The sequence below is a fragment of the Heliangelus exortis genome, chromosome 6 (genome assembly GCF_036169615.1).
Source record: "Heliangelus exortis chromosome 6, bHelExo1.hap1, whole genome shotgun sequence".
In the NCBI taxonomy this organism is placed as follows: domain Eukaryota; kingdom Metazoa; phylum Chordata; class Aves; order Apodiformes; family Trochilidae; genus Heliangelus; species Heliangelus exortis.
Genome location: NC_092427.1, coordinates 16,827,701 through 16,846,155, shown reverse-complemented (window position 1 = coordinate 16,846,155; position 18,455 = coordinate 16,827,701). Strand labels below are relative to the sequence as shown.

The window sequence follows — 18,455 nt, the reverse complement described above, 5'->3', positions numbered from 1 at the left end:
AGCTTTAACATGGTTCTTTACTCTCCTGCCTGAACTGAGATCAAGGCTCTGCTGAGGATCACTGTGGAGCAGCTATCTCCAGCCCTGGTAAGAACAGCAAAGTCTCACAAACAAAAGGGTGTTTGTGATCTTATGCTGCAGTTCAGGAGCTCTCCAGATCATCCCTGAGCCTCTTTGCTTCTCCAAAAGGAAAAGATTTTTCTACTCAGTGTGTCACATAACTACTAATGTTGAAATACACATTCATTTGTTGTCTGTACGGTTGAAATCAATTCCAGCACAACTTTCCTAGAAGGAAAATACCTGCTGGAGGGGCTGTGCAAGTAGGCAAATCCCTTGGACCAGCCACCCATTCTGTATCCCACCTCTTTTTAGGCACATACATGTGCAATCCCATCACTGGCCCTACCAGTTCCTCATGTCTTGTAGGGCTTGTTGGTGAAGATAAGAGCAGAGGAGTATTTTCAGTTCCATGAAAGGACATAGTGTGAAGATAATTAATTAAAACCTCTGGGACTTTCCTTGAAGCAGCCTGTTATTACACAAAGATTTCTTGTGGAACTGTTAGGTAAATTTGGCCTCAGGTAGTTCCCCCCACTTCTTTGTCCCTCTGGGAGGAATTATGATATTCTGGAGTAGAGTGATGCTTTGTTAGAGTTTTGTCTGGTTTAATTGATTCAGCTTTAGTTATAAATCCCATCAAGAACAGCCAAAACAAAGGACACATGTTAATTTGTAGATGTCCTCTGAGTTAACTTTAATACTGGCAGAAAAGGAAAAAGCAGTTTTCCATGTTGCTACCAACACCGGAATGTGAAGTGACATGAAAATGAACCTCTAGTTCCTTCCAGGTCTTTGTTTTATCTGCAGCTGTAGTCTAATATTTGCAGTGATGGTGGCAAAGGCTGCAATAGCAAAGCTTCCCCAGAGGACATTATCCCTCAGTCCATGGTGATATGTTGAGAGCCAGGGTGTTACCCTGATGTTTGCTGTGAATCTGGTCAGTTGGGTTACTGGAGTCCCACACGGTCATTTGTGCTGTTTGATAGCATTCTGGCAAGGCAAAACCATTGGAATGACAGGGCTGTAATTATCTCTTTAGACAGGGAGTGCCTGCTGGTTTTTAGATGCTAGTGAGACATTAACCTCAGTCTTTGGGCTTCACAGGGAGCTCAGTGTGAATTGTCAGAAAGACAATATGGATAGGGCAATGAAGTGTCACTGGAAAGGGCAAGATTGCTGGGATCCCTAGAATAGGCTGTGCAGATGTTTTCATTGGCCATTTTAATGAGTCCTTTGAAAGAGATGCTTATATGGAACAGCACCTCTGTGGCTCTTTGTGCTAAACTCTAAGCATTGATTTGAAATTGGCCCTTTTCCTTTAACTACTGCTAATTTGTGTTTTACTCCTGACTTTTCAACTTCATTTCAGTTAGGAATTGCATTAGGCAATATAAGGACATCATATGCCACAGACCTTACCCTTTTCTGGAAAGCTTACAGCCTAAACAGACAAGAGAGGGGGGGAAAAAGCTGGCAAGGGTATGGAGGCAAAGGAAAAAATGGAGAACTGAGTAGCAGAGATGAACTGCTGGGCTTGTGGAGAGCCTCTAAAAGAAAAGACTTTAAGAGCTGAGCTTGGGTTGTTTAGTGTAGCAAAACTGCCAGCACACAAGCAGATGCCAAGCATAATAAAAACCCTTTGCTTTTGAGAAGTTGCAGGCAGGTGAGAGTTCTCTTCTTTCTCTGGTTCACCAGAAAGCAAAGCCCAGACTCCTGCAGTGCCAGGCTTTAGCATTCACACCAGCAAATATAACCAAGGTCTCTGAGGGTTGCACCCTGGATAGAGTTCATCCCTTGGTTTGTAGTGCTTTCATTTAGTATCAAATATCTATGGACAGGGTCAAATAGGGATAGGAAAGTATTGTAACAGACATTGGCAAAGGAGGAAGCTGAAGTATTCAGCCAAAAGGCTTGTCATCCATGGAAGCTCATGAGGAGAAATACTGTAAATATCTCCCTGGGCACGGGGAGGCACAGGGCTAAACATGAACCACTTCTGCCCCTGGCGTGTAGGACTTCCAGAGCATGTGCAATCTCACACACATTATTTCAAATGATCAACCAAGAAAAAGTGCCAGGATTTGCTGTAGTTAAGTATATAAACTTTTCCAAACATTCAAGTCAAGGTGTGCTCTGCACATAACAAGTCCATAGTATCTTGTGGGACAGAAAAGGCTGGGTTTGAGACATCTTGGAAATATCTATGCAAGGTATTTGTAGGACCAAGTGATATTTTGGGGTATTAAGGACATGATTTAAGCGTTGTGAAGTTATTTTTATTGACTTCAAAAGATCAGGACTTACACTGCCTAACTTAATACTCACAAAACAATAAATAAAATTATATAATGAAATAAATAAAATTGAGTGGTTCTATTCATGCAGTAAGATGTTTTTGAGGCCTGAAACATGTGTTTGGTAGGGAGTTCTCAGGTTGCAAAGACTGGGTCAGGAAGCAAGGGCAAAACCAGCCCTTAACCAGTGGGATCACACAAGAAAGGAAATGAAATTCAAAGCAGCTGGGAATAAAGAACTATTAGATGCCAAAGTGTCTCTTCTTGTCTAGGGCCATGTGAGAAAGGAGGGAAAAGAAAAATAGTTGGGCAAACCAGGCTGTGGAGCAACATGGTGACAGTAGTCTGGACACATGGGACTTTAGGAAATGGCATGTGTGGATATGGGGAGCTGGTGCTGAGTATGCTGACCATGTGCTAAGTGTCCTGGAGTAAAATTCCCCTGGCCTGCCACTGTCTGGTTTCCTAGCTGGTTGCTACGAGTAGAAAAGAATTGGGTAGAAAGAAAAAAAATGTGTCCTTAGGAGCCAGAAATGCCTGCAACTTTAACCTGATATTATACTTGCTGACTGAGACCTGAAGTCAGGCTGGATGCTGTGAGAATGAGAACTGGTTTTGCTCAGCTGAGACAAACCTGTCATTTCTGCCAGGATTTTTCTTGTCTCATGGCAGCTGCAGTTCAGTGGGAGAACTGTGTAAGCATTGCAGTTTTAGATGCTGAAAATATCTGAAGACTAAGAAATTCTGCAGGAAGAGAAAAACACACACTTTGTTGTTGTTTTGTTATATATATATAAAGCATATATATATATATAAAGTATATATATATTTTTGTAAATGCACATAAAACATAAATACACACATACATATATGTTGTGCAGAATATCTGAAATTTCTGAAAACTCCAGAGTGACAAAACTTGATTCTGCAAAATCCTCAGGTAGAGGATTTTAGAATTTGGTTAGTACTAATATAATTAAAATAATAACATTTATTAAAATCAAAAATAAAATTGAATATTTAAATAATTAATTTTCCTATTGGTTATATGGAATGTGCTTAGGTTCAGTAATTATATGTTAAGAGAAAGCAGCCTCTCCTGTAATGATTTCATGATAATCTGACCTTTGATGGTTCTAGCTCACAGCAACTGGCACTTTCTGTATGGTTTACAGACAGCAAAGTAATTAATATCTATTAAATACCACTACTGGCCTTCTGATGTACTTAGGTCCTTGAGTGCTCCCTCCTCTCTTTCTCTTGAGACATCTGTTCTTTCCTCATGTTCCTGAATACTGAATGACAAACACATTTTCAAGGCCACTACCAAGCCAACAGCTGGCTGTCAACTTAAATAGATGAGAGGGCAGAGAAGGCCCTTGTTGGAAGAGAAATCTCTGCTGAGTATGCTGAAGCTTGGTTTTGGATGACCACTTAATTCCCAGGATCCTCTTTCCAAGGGAGGATATGTCCCCAGTGTGGGGGGACAGCGGGGTTAAGGAGGCACTAGAGGACAAGGTCGGTGCACTTAGGCCAGATTTTGCTCTCTTTGTAGTTTTTGGTCTCTGGCTCACTTGGGTGCAGCATTCAGCATCTCAGGGTCACGAGTGTTTCATTAGGTTTTGGGTGTCTGGTTGCTGGACTGCTCCCACTGATGGACACATCCCAGCTGAGGGGTGTGCTGAGCACCCTCCATTTAAGGGGCTCAGAAAACATAATCCAAAACCTGCCAAGGTTAATTTTATTCAATATTAAGTACAATAACAGCTCTTGAAAAGCTATCTTTCAGGAAAAGGTAATAAGAGTATTAATAAAAAAAAAAAAAAAAAAAAGGAGGAGAGAAGTCCTTTTTTAGCTTGCTGCATTATTTTATCATTGCCAGTCAGCTGGGTACTCCTTTGAGATTATTCTTGTATAGTTAGTAACATTGTTTCTGTGATGACTTTAATGACTGAACCTTTCTTTCATCCTGAGCTATGACAACCACTCTGCTTTTTCTCCTTCAACAAGGAACATTATTAAATATAGAGGTTTCCTCTAATTAAGCCATTGGCAAAAAAATTGCTTGTCCAATCATTTGCTGGTGATAAGTATTGAAGGAAATTATATCTTGTATGGAGCATTACACTTTCCTGCCACATTTTTCCTAAGAAAAGAACAAAATGGTATAAAAATAAAATAGTAAGATTGCATACTCAAGCACTCAGAAATTAAATAATAGCAGTGTGACAGCTTCCTGAATCTGCCTTCTGTTAGGAAAGAAACATTCTTTGCTCTTCTTCATGAATGTTCCCCTGTCCTCTCTGACCTCTTGCTCTGTTCCCCATTTTTTAATTTCATACATTTACCATTGCTTTTTAAATCTTAACTTTTAAGTTATTTAGAATTTTTATATCAAGAGCAAGCTATTTTTTTCTTGTCTTATGCTCGGAAAAGAGGGAGATAATGTTGAACTTTTCAAACACCCCTCACCATAACTCACCCCTAATTTAAAGAAAAAGACATGTTCATGACCTTTGAGGGAACCAGTTTGTTCATTGTTTCAATAATTGCATGTTGGAACAATGGTAATTCTCAAGTGCCCAGCTACTAAAAATTTTGAACATGATAAAAAACAAAACAAAACAAAAAAACCCAAAACAAAACAAACCAAAAGCAAAAACAAAAACAACAACAACAAAAAGTTCCTGTAAGATTGTGCATCTTTCCTGGTTCAGGAACCACAAAGAAAATGTACTGAGAAGTTTTCAGCATGATCCTTTGGAAAAAAGCTTTGAAATCAATGCAGAGAAAAATCTTGTCTAATTGTTAGTTCAGTCATTGCAGATTAGAAGTTGTTTTGCACATTGGTGACACCCTGCATAATCTCAAAATCTGGAGTTTACATGTCCTTCCTAAAGAACACCTCTGACTTTGAAAATCAGATATATTCACTAATTGCTCACATCTTATAAATCGTGGATCTATCCTTGAAGGAGACTTTAACAATCTATTAAAGCCTGAATAAAAGAGCTATTCTCCAGCTTCTAGATAAACAAAACAAAAACACATCTTTAAAAATCACGAGAAGTCTCTCCACTTTTTATCTTAATGGAAATAAACCTAATCAAAAGCCAGCAATTAATGAATCTCTCCAGGGTTTCCATTCTTGAAGAGATTAGCGCTACAAAGGCTGAAATGGTTTCAATAGGTAAATGTGATGTTGAGCTCACTTAATGTATTTGTATATTCTCAGCTAAAATCCAGTCTTTGGATAAAGATTCTCCTCTTCAATGAAACCAGACAAAGAGCCAGCAGTTCCTCCAATATTCACTAATTTATGCATGCAAAGATGTCCTAGAGTGCCAATAAAGTCGGTTTCTCTCAGGAAGTGCATTTAAAATACTCATCAAAGAATGGTTTGTTGCACATAGGAAACAAACTGAAAGCATGTTTTAAAGAAACTATTTTCTTGGGAAGGAAATAAGCTCTCAGAAAATAAGCTAACTGCTTTTCCAGAATTGGACACACAGCCATTTTCTTTTTGCAGAAAACCATAGCCCAGACTGAGGTTGTTTGCCTGAAGTTTGGCAAGCATAATACGTTTTCCCTATGTGTAGTCAGTTCCTGTGTTCAGAAATAGAAATGGCCTTTTGCTTTCAGGAGTGGCCTGACACCTTTACCTACAGTTTGGATAGAAAAATATAAAAATCTGTTGTTCAGCTCCACCTCTGTATTAGCTCTCCAGGGTGTTTAACTCATTCTGCATTGCTCCAAGGAGTGGGAATCATGCCAGCCAAAGGCTCCAATTGCTTCCACTGTAGGTAGTGGAAGAGATTGTAATAAACACATTTAATTTGTCTGGCTAACTATAGACTTGCCTGGCACCTAACCTGGCTGTGCACTTGGAAAAATGAAATCACAAGATCTGATGTAAAAAGCCTATCACTCATCATATATAAAATGAACAAATAAAACCTCCTTCTGCTCATAACTGCCCACAAAATATTTCTATGATCTTCTCAGGCAGCTTGCTTACAGTGATGTGTGATTCTGGACACCCAGTTACAGCCTGTGCTGCATTTGTCAGGTGTTCTTCCCATTTGACTTCTGATCAGACAGCTGACCTTTCACAACCACTGTGGGAAACACACCATTTTTCATCTCTCCTTTTTGTTCCTTGTATAGAAGTTCAACCAGTTGCTGTCTCAGGCTGGGGAGAGACTGAATAATGGTCCTCCTCCATTTTCCTTTGCCTTGGGTAGAAGAATCAGGCATGGATGATTTCCCTGGTATGGTCCAACCAGTTTTGTAATCTGGAGGACAACTCACCATCCTCCTGAGATTTAGTTCAGCTTAGACAGAAGTGAAGACATCATTGGGTTTTAGTGTGTAACAAATAAGAACAAAGAAAGAACCAAATTTTTCTGTGGTCAGTGACATCTCATTTTGCCAAAATAAATACACTAACTTATTTCAGGCCACTGACATCTCATGGTACACCTGTGCAAGGCTCATAACTGGTAATAACTTGGGTAAGTCTCTCTGTGTTGTTAGGAAAAGACCTCTGCTCTGAGGACTGTAAGGTCTAGCTACAAAAAATAAATTTGTCACAGACATGGCAGCGCAGTGCTCATCCTGCTGGTTGACACTGCCTCTCTAGAGCAGTGTAAGGCCTTGGTGTGAAAAGACAATCCTTGCTTTGTCCTTACGAGTGAAAGCACCTTGAGACCCTTGACTATGCTCACAGCTTCTCTTAGGCTTCAGCTGTCTGAGGGAAATTGATAAAAGAGAATGTGTCTTCCCATAGTCAATACTTTTCTAAAATCCTTCTGGGGTCTTGATGTTACATTGTTTATGAAGTAGCAGTTTGTGCAATTTTATGTTGCCTGGAAAGAAACTGATTTCCTTGATTGTAGCTTCCAAATGCAGAGAAAGCAAAAGTCATCAATCCTCTCCACTTGAAAATTCTGTAACTGTGCAGCTGATGTACCATGAGTTTCTGCAAAATATAGCTACTACAAACAGCCCAAATTGTAAAGCATTTTGTAGCAGAATAATGCTCTCATTTTGATCTTTCCAATCTAATTTATGACTAACTTTTCCCTTGGGAGATGATACAATAAACTCTCCTGAAATCCACTCTGCAAATATGTTGAAGGCCAATCAGGTATTACAGATATAATGTCAAAATTCTTATTGACTTGCTAAATATGTAGTCATCTGCAGCTTTCCTTAGGATAGAGAGGTGTTAGCAGTGAAGGCTGGGTGGTTACAGAGTAGAGACTTTGTCTAGATCATAATATTGCTCAACATAAACAGCTTAGGATTTATTGTGTGCACTCAAGCAGCCTGTGTACCTAAAAGGCAGGCAATTCCTAAGCAGATACACAAAGGTAGGAATTATGTTATACACAGAAAACATTGGGAAGGCTCTCAGATGCTGATGGAAGCCTGATCAGCTTCTCTACTCATTTTTTAACTGAAAAATAGGCAGACACATGGTGCAGGCTGATTCCTGAGCTTAAGTCTAATTCAGTCAACAGGAAGAATAGTGGGGATGCAACTTCAGAACTGTATTTTGAAATCTCAAAGCAAAAGTGGGGGTGGGAATTTTGGTCCTGTTATTTGCCTGTTATTTTAATTTAATGTTGACATTCCCACATCATTTTATTGTTTTGTTGAATTTTTGTTTTATTTTTCACATACAGCGCTCTGTTCCCAGCAATACATCACAAAATGAGTCAAGATACACATTTCAATGGCTCCCCATGTTTTTGTCCATCACCATCACTTATGTGTTATTTAAGGATCTTCCTTTCCAAATGCAACATTTGGGCAGTTTAATGGATTCTGGACTGGCATTTGTTTTGCCTCTAAGCCCTTCCTAGACCCTTTTGTAATGTATATTAGCTCAGACTCAGTCTAATTGCCACATGAAGTGTGATTCCTGCATCAAACTCAGTAAATAAATAACTACAGAGCTAATTCTCTTGTTTAATGTAGAAAAGTCTCTTGGAATAAAAAAACGTAAAGACCAACCATTCAGAAAACAAAGCTTTAGTTCAGCAGCTCCCAAGGTGCGTTCTACAAATTACGTGGCAAAATTTTCACTTAGAAGTTTGCAACAGATTTTAACAGCTTTAGATGGATCTAACTGATTGCTACATTGAGGAAATCAAATGCTATATTCAGTCCATTGATCTGCTGCTCGGAATGTTATTAATATTTTGTAAGCATATTATCAAAGAAGACTAGATATCTGTAAGGACAAAGGTAGGATTTAATTTCTTCCAGCTGCCTGAATTACTGAATCACAATTCAGTTCTGCAGTCATGCAGCAGTGCAAGGCTCCTCGAGTACAGCTCTTAACAAAATTGCAACCAAGCCCTGCCTTTGCTTTATGAAAGCAACCTGGAGAACTATCAGGAGTTCCTCTCTTTTTTTTTTTTTTTTTCTTTTTGATTACAAATTTGAATCTTAACTGCAACTTGAGTGTGTTGGGCAATAAATTCTCTGCAGTTGCCAAAACAACTCTGGTTACGTTACAGCTCTTGCTTCCAGACCAGGTACCAGAAAAATATTTTCCACAATCCGTGTTTTGATATTTTATCAGTGTGCTCAAACTTGAGGGATTTTTACTGAAGCTTGTACAGCGTATCTGAAAAACTGCTGGTGCTCAGAAGGGCTTAACATCACAATTTCACAAGTGTTTACATAAATGAAGGATGCACAGTATGGCAAGAGACAAGACATGGGGAAGGAAATTCCTTATACGTCTGCTCTGTTAGCTACAACATTGTCTTTAAATGGGACATCCTCTTATACATCAGAAACTTCAGTATGTGCTGTGTATTTCTGATTGGTTATGGATAGGACTTTGAGAGAAGCCAGCAATACCAATTGGCCTGAATCCTGTAAATACATATTCTGAACTCTTCTGAAAATCTGAGCTTATCTTGTCACTAAAAATTCATAATTTTCAATGCACAATGCATAGTTTGATGCTAATTGAGCCCCATAAATTGCAGCAGGCCAGCTATATCCATAACTGGGCTATTAGCATTGCCCTTGCTAGTGCTGCAAGTTCTCTAGTTGCTTAGGGGCCACTTTGTGGTTACTTAGTAAATGCTCATTTTTTAAATTGTTCTAATGAAAGATGTATGGCGTTGCATGGGTGAAAGATATGAAAAAAAAAATGAAAATTAATTAATGGTGTTTTAGGTTACTAGGATACTCACCAGCATGCCTGCCTGAATTTTGTGAAGGTGGATATTATGACTGTCCTGAGGACTTGTTTAAAGTTAAGCAAGTGTTATCTTTGCAGTTTAGTGGGTTTGCCTCATAATTAAAACAGGAAACAAATCTAGTGAGTTTGGTATCATGCAGTTCTAACCATATGTAAATGCTTACCTTTTAAGTGATAAAAAAAGCAAAATGCTAAATGGTCTGTTTAAGTCAGCTCAAGATATGAAAAGCCTTTGAAGGAGATGACATGGTAGTAACTACTCACAGCCATTATTTTAATGATGACTGTGCTGCAGCCTGTTGAGCTTTGTTAGGATGAAAAAAAGGGGTGATGCACTCTAGAAAATATTTTCATCTTTGTATTACTTAGTAATCTGGTTTTCTTAGGATTTCATGTAATGTGACAAAGTGTAAAGTTCATGTTGGAGGGTCAGCTTAGATCTTTGGGTCAGGAGGCTCCTGAGCAGCAGCTGGGTTGTGTAAAGACCCTTGCTGTGTCCTCATGCAATGGATATCCCTTAAAATTAGAAATTACTGTATTTGCAACAGATGGGATAAGAAGTGTCCACTTGGCTTATTCCCTATGTATTTCTAATTTAAAGTTCTTTGCCCTTTCTATTTACCTCCATATGGTAGAAAAATAGGAAACCCCTTTGGCTTCCTCTGGGGACCAAAGCACCTTTGTGTTACTTCAGACCAGGGCTGGAAAAGCAGAGGTTTTTGTCTTTGCCTCTCAAGTGAGCATACAGAATATATATTGTTTACGTCTTTTTATAAATATTTTTTTAATGCTTGTGAATTAAACACACTTATTCTTCAGGAGCCCCTCATCTCCTGCACTTGTGTTTATTGTCACTTTCAAAGTGACTTCAAAGCAGCATGTCCAGCTGGATGAGGCAGCAACAGCTTTGCCAGATTGGGTCCAGTGATAGCATAAATAGTGTGTCTGCAGCTGAAATAAAACCCCAGAATATAGCTCTCTTAGGTGCCTTAGCCACGCTCTAACCTTCCCCAATAGGTGTTAAAAAGACTTGGTAGTGTTTATGAAAAACATCAGCTTCCCTAATTGTTCATTGATCTGTTTTTCTGGGCAGAATGATGTTTTCACTGTTTTTTTGCTCTGTTTCACTCAGATTCATTTGACTCAAACTGAAGAATGATTTCAGATAGCAAGGAGCAATCTTGACTTTTACTCCCAGCTGACAGGATAATTCTGTCTATAAAGCTGGGAGTTTAAAATGCTTTACCTGTGCACTGCTAGTATTAGTTGTAATTAAGGGAACAGGTAGTCTAGAGCTCATTTTTACAGTTCATTGCCTGAGAAAGAACCTCTGAAAAGAACCCTTTTGTTTTTGGGACCCCACTTCTCTGTTAGCCCCCAACATAGCATCCCCCCACCCCCTGGCACAGCTGAGAGGGGCAGGGGCCGCCATGTTGTGGTGCCACCCAAGGCAGGGCAGCATCTGAAGGTGTGACAGGTTTGGGGACATACTGCCTTCACTGGTGTCGTTGTCATCAAAGAGTAATATGCTTTGATTTTTTTCTTTGATAAAATTGGCTGTTTCAGGAAAAGTAGAAGCTTTAGTAGAAAGTGGTTTTTGGGGTGCTGGGCAGTGCTGGGCCTTAGCCAGCACTGCTCTAGGGCACAGGTGCTCATCTCCCATCTGAAAATTGATGTAGATGAAGAGCTTTTCTCTGGTAAACATATGCGATATGAATCCTGTGGCATGGCATAGTTTGAAAGCAGCTTGTGAGGCTTTGGATTTGTCAAGAATTAATACCTTTGCCCTTCCCCTCCCCCCCCCCGCCCCCCCCCCACTGCTTTTCTTTCTCCTTCTTAATCCTGGATCTGGCACCTAACAGGGCCCATCAGAGAAGCAGACACCTTTGGCTCTTGAACCCTCAGAGCTGCCTCCTCATCTGCAGTTGCCAAAACTGCCAGGCATCTGCTCAGGGGGGTTGATGTACAGTGTGCCTTGTCCCTTTGTGACAGGGAGCTTGGGTGCTTCAGCCTGTTCCTTGTTTAAATCTGTCTGCTCATTCCCACTTATGGACCCAAAGAGCTTTTGGGAGCCAAAATGCATTTACTGAAGCAGCCAGAGTGCTGTGAGAGCCTGAGTCTGTCACTGCCTCACTCAGTGGCATCTTCAAATAACAGGTCACATCTCAAGAGCTGGCGACGTGACAAGGAAAAGCAAGGTCATGCTGGGTAGGGCTTCCCAGTTAAAATAATTCTGTAATGAGGGCAGAGGGGAATCCTGCAAAACCACAGTGGTCAGCATGCAAGACTGGAGGTTGCCAGAGTTCATTTGGTTTTCCCCACTGGAAACTTTTAGCTACGTCTGTTGGTGACTAATCTGCCTCTTACCATTGCTCTAGGCTATTGTAGCAAAATGCAGTTAATGGCATCCTAGGCTTTTGTTGGGTTTTTTTTTTTCCCTTTATTATTAAGGGTTAGATTATTTGATGAGAAATGTATTTTTGCAAGGATCTCCAGCTCTAGCAGGAGAATCAGACTAGGAGGTGCCACTGAAACTACCACTGCTGAGAGTCACTCCACCTTACTGATGGAACAAAGACTGATGCTGAAGCAAAAGCAGCTCAAATAGAGTATTAGGATACTTGAGCTTATACCTGAATTCAGGATACCTGAACAAGAATGGTTTCAGCCTTGTATACAAAGGCTGAAAGGTTCAAATCATGCCTAACCTTGGCATCAGTTGCAGAGGAGCAGATCAGCCTGGCTGATGTGTCTTACTAAGGACTTCTGAGTCTGCATGGAATCCAACAAGTGTCTTTCTGGTGACTCTTGACATGGCTTGGAGCAAGTTCCAAGTGGGCAGGTGTCCATTTCCAGTAAGAATCATGTCAAAACTTGCTGTGATTGGTAAAGTGATGACATTGACCAGGAGTGATTAGAACCTTAGCTGCAGCCTGCACTTCCAGGTCATTTTTTCAAGCTGGGCCAGTCAAAAAACACATCATCCTGCAAAACATATTATTCCTCTGCCTTTTTCATCCAAATTTAAATTAAAAATGAAATGCCAAAATAATAGACAACTAGATCTGGTCAGTCAGATTGATATCTTCCAGTAAATGAGAAACTATTTAGGTTTTTTCTTTTTTTTTCTTTTTTTTTTTTTTATTTTTTTTGGAAGAATTCTTCAGCAAACAAATAAATGGAAACAATGGGAATGGAAAGGACCTTCTGCTTGTCCAAATGCTTGCTGCAATATATCATTTCAACCAAATAAAACACATACAGTATGGGACTCCTGGGGCAGTTCACAATTACCAACATCAAAACCATGTTCTTCTGTCCACTTTTTTTTCCTAAACTTTGGAATGAAGACTTGCTGCTGCTGCTGTGTGTGTGCATGTGTAATTACAGTGCCAGACTGGATTAGGGCCCTTTGAGGTGGCCTTGCTGTTTGACAGTAAGGAAAGCATACCCTAAAAATAGAAACCACGGCTATAAATGACAAAAATTGGCAGGCAGGACTTGGTCAGATACAGCTTTGGAACAGCTTTTAATTTTTTTCATTTCAATTCTCAGTTAAACATCGCTTTAAATTAATTAGAGCAATCACAGTATCCCTAGAATATCAGTGGAGAAATTGAAGCCTTGAGTATGGTTTTAATATTTCCTAAATTCTTAAGAGATGCTAAAAAAGCCAGCCTAAGAAAGCCATTGTGTACGATGAAAAACAAATTCCTGACCAAACTGGCTAAGCTGAAATGTCTGAAAGAGAAGAGCTATCACAAAAGTTCTGGAAAGCTTCCGCTGATAATGGAATCGGTGTCCCAGGGTATATTGCAGCTCTATATTTAATACTGAGGTATTGAACTGTACTTCTCTGAACTGTACTGAACTATACTGTCAGCCCACAGCTTGGACAGGTGCACTCTACACTGGGTTAGGAACTGCTGGAAGGCCAGGCCCAGAGAGTGGTGCTGAACGGTGCTGATCCAAATGGCGGCTGTAGTGAAATGAGGCAACCAGGTGCCACTAATTGCCAGGTAGTGGGGCATGAGCTTGTGTTAAGCCCACCTGTGCCTGATTAGGGCAGGCCTCTACTGCGCATGAGCAGGACTGGGGGGCCAATAAAAGGTGAGGCTTGAAGCACAGGCCCAGCTCACACCTGAGCAAGCCAGCAGAGAGGTTACCTGCTTATAGCAGCATCGCACTAGCTTGGTTGTGCCACTAGAGCTCATCACCAGTAGGGTGAGGCTTGAGTGGCGCAGCCGGTTAGCACGCGGTATTTATACAGACAACCCCGAGCAATGCTGAGGCCGTGGGTGGGCTTAACACAAGCTCATGCCCACTACCTGGCAATTAGTGGCATCTGGTTGCCTCATTTCACTACAGGTGGCCGCTCACCAGTGGTGTCCATAGAGGATCAGTGTTGGGCCCAGTTCTGTTCAATATCTTCATTGATCATTTAGATGAGGGGATTGAGTCCATCATCAGCAAATTCACAGATGACAGTAAGTTGTGGGGGAGTGGATCAGCTGGGAGGCAGGAGGGCTCTGCAGAGGGACCTGGACAGACTGGAGAGTTGGGCTGATTCCAACGGGATGAGGTTCAACAAGGCCAAGTGCCGGCTCCTGCATTTTGGCCACAACAACCCCATGGGGAGCTCCAGGCTGGGCACAGAGTGGCTGAGAGCAGCCAGGCAGAAAGGGAGCTGGGAGTCTGGATTGACAGGAAGCTCAACATGAGCCAACAGTGTGCCCAGGTGGCCAAGAAGGCCAATGGCATCCTGGCCTGTATCAGGAACAGCGTGGCCAGCAGGTCCAGGGAAGTGATTCTTCCCCTGTACTCAGCCCTGGTGAGGCCACAGTTTGAGTCCTGTGTCCCGTTCTGGGCCCCTCAGTTCAGGAAGGAGATTGAGGTGCTGGAGCAGGTCCAAAGGAGGACAACTAGACTGGTGAAGGGACTCCAGCACAAGTCCTATGAGGTGAGGCTGAGGGAGCTGGGGCTGTTAAGCCTGGAGAAGAGGAGGCTCAGAGGAGACCTCATCACTCTCTACGACTCCCTGAAAGGAGGCTGGAGCCGGGGGGGGTTGGTCTCTTTTCCCAGGCAAGACAAGAGGGCATGGTATTAAGCTCTAATAGGGGAGGTTTAGGTTAGATATTAGGAAGAAATTCTTTATAGGGAGGGTGATCTGGCATTGGAATTTGGATGCCCAGCGAGGTGGTGGATTCTCCATCCCTGGAGGTTTTTAAGAAGAGACTGGATGTGGCACTCAGTGCCATGGGCTGGTAACCACAGTGGTAGTGGATCAAGGGTTGGACTTGATGATCTCAGAGGTCCCTTCCAAGCCATCCGATTCTATGAGTCTATGATTGTCAACCTAGCTCAACTCACTGGGTTCTCATCACAGTTCTTTAGTGACACCATTCTCTCTTTAGATGCCCCTCAAGTCTTGAAATAGCTCAAGAGCTTTTTCAGCAACTTCAGATCATACAGACATTCAGACATCTGACTTTAGGACAGCTAGTGCTTGGAGTTTGTTGCATATAAATTCTTCCTTATGTATACCACCACACTTTACAACTTCTAATAAATTTTAATATAATGCTACAAAAATTTTAAAGATAATTAGAAGGCCTTTGCACATACATATATGAAATTGTGGCAACAACGCTGAAGCAGCAAAGCAAAAGCCTGTCTTTTGTGCTGCAAATCCCTGTCACCTTTCTTTATTAATGATACATACACAGCACATTTGATTTGATGCCTGCTAATATTTCCCTGTTTGCTTTTATTGCGATATTGACTGCAGTCTCCATCATGTTAGTTATAATCTGTACACATTACTCTGAGCAGAATTTTTCTTTTCATATATTGTTTAAGTATTGACTTTGCCAAAGGGAAAAAATAAAAGTGCAAGCATTTAGCACACAAAAAGTTAAATAATCCATTTTGGTCTATTAAATATGCATACACGTGCTAATACATGTTGGGGTTTTTTTCTAAAAACATTTTTGTTCTAATAATCTTTTGGACTTCAAAAAACTGCTTCTAGTTATTGGGATTTGGTGGGTTTTTTTCCCCTTTACAACTGAGCAGACAATTCACGAGTATGGGCAGGAGGGTTATTAAACAGTTCCACAAAGTTTTCAGCCAACCCAAAGATAGCAGCAATCATTTTGCCACAGGATTTGATACTAGTTTGGATTGACATTTTGGAAAAAAACCCATGTTATTCCAGCACCTGTAATTGAAACTTGAAGTTGCATCTTTACAAATGCTCAGTGATTGCTTTTACTTAGAAGTACAATTGTGTTTATACATAGCATCACAGAATCATTTGGGTTGGAAGGGACCTTAAAGGTCCTCTATTTCCATCCCCCTGCCATGGACCATGGCATCTCACACTAGACCAGGCTGCTTCAAGCCCCATCTATCCTGGCCTTGATCACTTCTAGGAATCCACTGCTTCTCTGAGCTACCTGCTCCAGTGTCTCACCACTGTGACAACGAAGAATTTCTTCCTCCTGTCTAAACTTATTCTCCCCTCTTCCAGTTTAAAGCCATTACTCCTTCTCCTATCACTCCATGCCCTTGTAAAAAGTCCCTCGCCAACTTTCCTGTAGCCACTTCAGGTACTGGAAGATACCCTAACGTCTCCCCAGAGCCTTCTCTTCTCCAGGCTGAACAACCCCAACTCTTTCAGGCTGTCTTTATTGGAGACGTACTCCAGCTCCCTGATCATCTTCACGGCCTCCTCTGGCCTTGCTCCAACAGTTCCATGTCCTTAGTGTGTTGAGAGCTCCAGAGCTGACCACAGTACTCCAGATGCTTTGTCTTTATTTACTCTTTCAGACTTGCCCTCCCTTTCCACCATCCATTCCTGTTTGATGGTGAGCTCTTCCAGAGGTGTCTCTCTTACCCAGTGTTGTGTCCCCTCAGTCTTACCCAGAAGCATCCTGTACAACAGAGAGTTACTGGCAGACAGACTGTCTTATCCAAGCTGTGACATTGCCCCAGTGGATTTTGCTCATGTCAGGCAGGGGCCTTTGACCTACTCTCTCCTTTGAGCTGTGTGCAGTCATCCTTTTCTGCATCTTTAATACCTACAGGGAATTTCAACTTAATTTTAAGAAAACTTAAAAGAATGCCTACCTCTTTATTTTTGACTTTTTTAACCAGTATAAACTGGTTATAAACGTGTAGAAATTGAAACAGAAATGTGGCTAAAAACACTTAAGTTGAAACAGAACTTGTTTTCCCATGTTGCATTTTGCTTTTTAGCCTTAGGTATATATGTCCTTTCATAGTACAGCATCCACTGTAGGAACAATTCAGAACAATTAAAAACTGACCATTTCTAATATGGTTCTTTAATTTTTGTCTTTCAGTCTATCCGAGAAGTCACAGGCTATGTTTTGGTGGCTTTGAATCAGTTTGAATACCTCCCACTGGAGAACCTGCGCATCGTTCGTGGGACCAAGCTCTACGAGGAGCGATACGCCCTGGCGATATTTCTTAACTACAGAAAGGATGGCAACTTTGGACTCAGGGAACTTGGCTTGAAGAACTTGACAGGTAAGTGAAACTTGTGAATGTTACCAGCAAAAAATGAGCTTGTTGAATATTTGCCCCAGAGCCCACAGTGACTCGCATTCTGCAATTAGCAGAGGTACCAGAAGAGGCTGGCAGTTGTACTTGGTTTGAGTGGTTCACTGGTACTTAATTTCATTCCTTTTTTGGTTCACATCTATACTTTTCTCAGTAGTGATTAAAGACTGTGTATGGAATTCATGCTAAAAGCATGCTTGAAACAAAAATATTTGCTGAAAGAGTAGATCAACTTTTTTCTTTGCTTTGAGAACATAAGATTCTTGATTTCCGTGTGATCTTTGGTTATGGCACGGGTGCTGCTTTAGGTGTTACATATTTTATGCCAAGTGAGATTACCTTTAGCATCCCCTCTGCCTCTGTGCTTTGCTGCTGTCTGGGTCACACTGCTGCTGCACTGAGCAAGTGGGGTAAGAGGAAGAAGACAGAAGGAGGAGATGGTATCTTTGGTATATTTAATTTTAGAACTCTTTCTAAGCAAAAATCCTATTGCATTGTCTATAGTGACAAAAATGCTTGTTTTCTGGAGATAAAAATTTAAGCCAAGTTGATGGTTTTCTGTTCATCTGTAAATCTGAGGCTGAATAAACATTTCCCTTCTCCCAGCTGAGGATCTATAGTTGGTGATTTGGTAGATTAAAAACTGTCTAAATAGCACAGGACTGTAACTTACATAAAGTGCAGGCAGTGGCAGACTCTTTTAGGGAGTTCACTGGAAGCATTTTATTCCTGGTTCCTTATGAGTTATGATAATTTCTACCCTAAGCTTTGATGATAAGCTATTTCTGCTGATAATCACTGACCTGAGCTCAATGTGGAGTTCAAGGTGGGACCCTTCTAAACTATATTTAGGCACCCTTCATACTCTGCTTTTTTCAGGTTGGAATATTCGGAGCAGCACACAGGGATGTGTGCTTTAACTGGAAGCAAAAATGCTTACAGTTTCTTGTTCAGGCCTCACTGGGCCATATGGATAAGCTTTCAAAAACAGGATGGAAAAGTAAACTTGCAATATTTTACAAAACAAAACCATTGTGAATGACTTTTTCTGATCAGGCTCTTTCTCCTGGTTTTATTTTTAGCAATTTTCTTTACTGAGACAATTATGCTGATACCAGAGTGCTTCCCAAGGTCTCTATATCCCTGCCATTAACTACTCTTTTCTGTATCACTGTCATAATTCAATTTCCTCTTCTTCTGTTTCCACATTTCTTCCCATCTTTCTGTTTTAGGGTGTTCATTGTGACTGCCTATGCATTCACATATTACAGAGCCATAGTATG

The 18,455-nt window shown here is 40.9% G+C and overlaps 1 protein-coding gene across 9 annotated transcripts in view; it reads left to right on the top strand.

The window, feature by feature from the left end:
- ERBB4 (erb-b2 receptor tyrosine kinase 4) overlaps positions 1–18,455 on the top strand; it is a 617,214-nt gene that overhangs the window by 300,502 nt on the left and 298,257 nt on the right. For all 9 annotated transcript variants that reach the window (XM_071746874.1, XM_071746873.1, XM_071746881.1 and 6 more), the window contains exon 3: positions 16,953–17,139. In XM_071746874.1, coding sequence (XP_071602975.1) covers positions 16,953–17,139 — 187 coding nt within the window. The remainder of the gene's footprint in view (positions 1–16,952; positions 17,140–18,455) is intronic.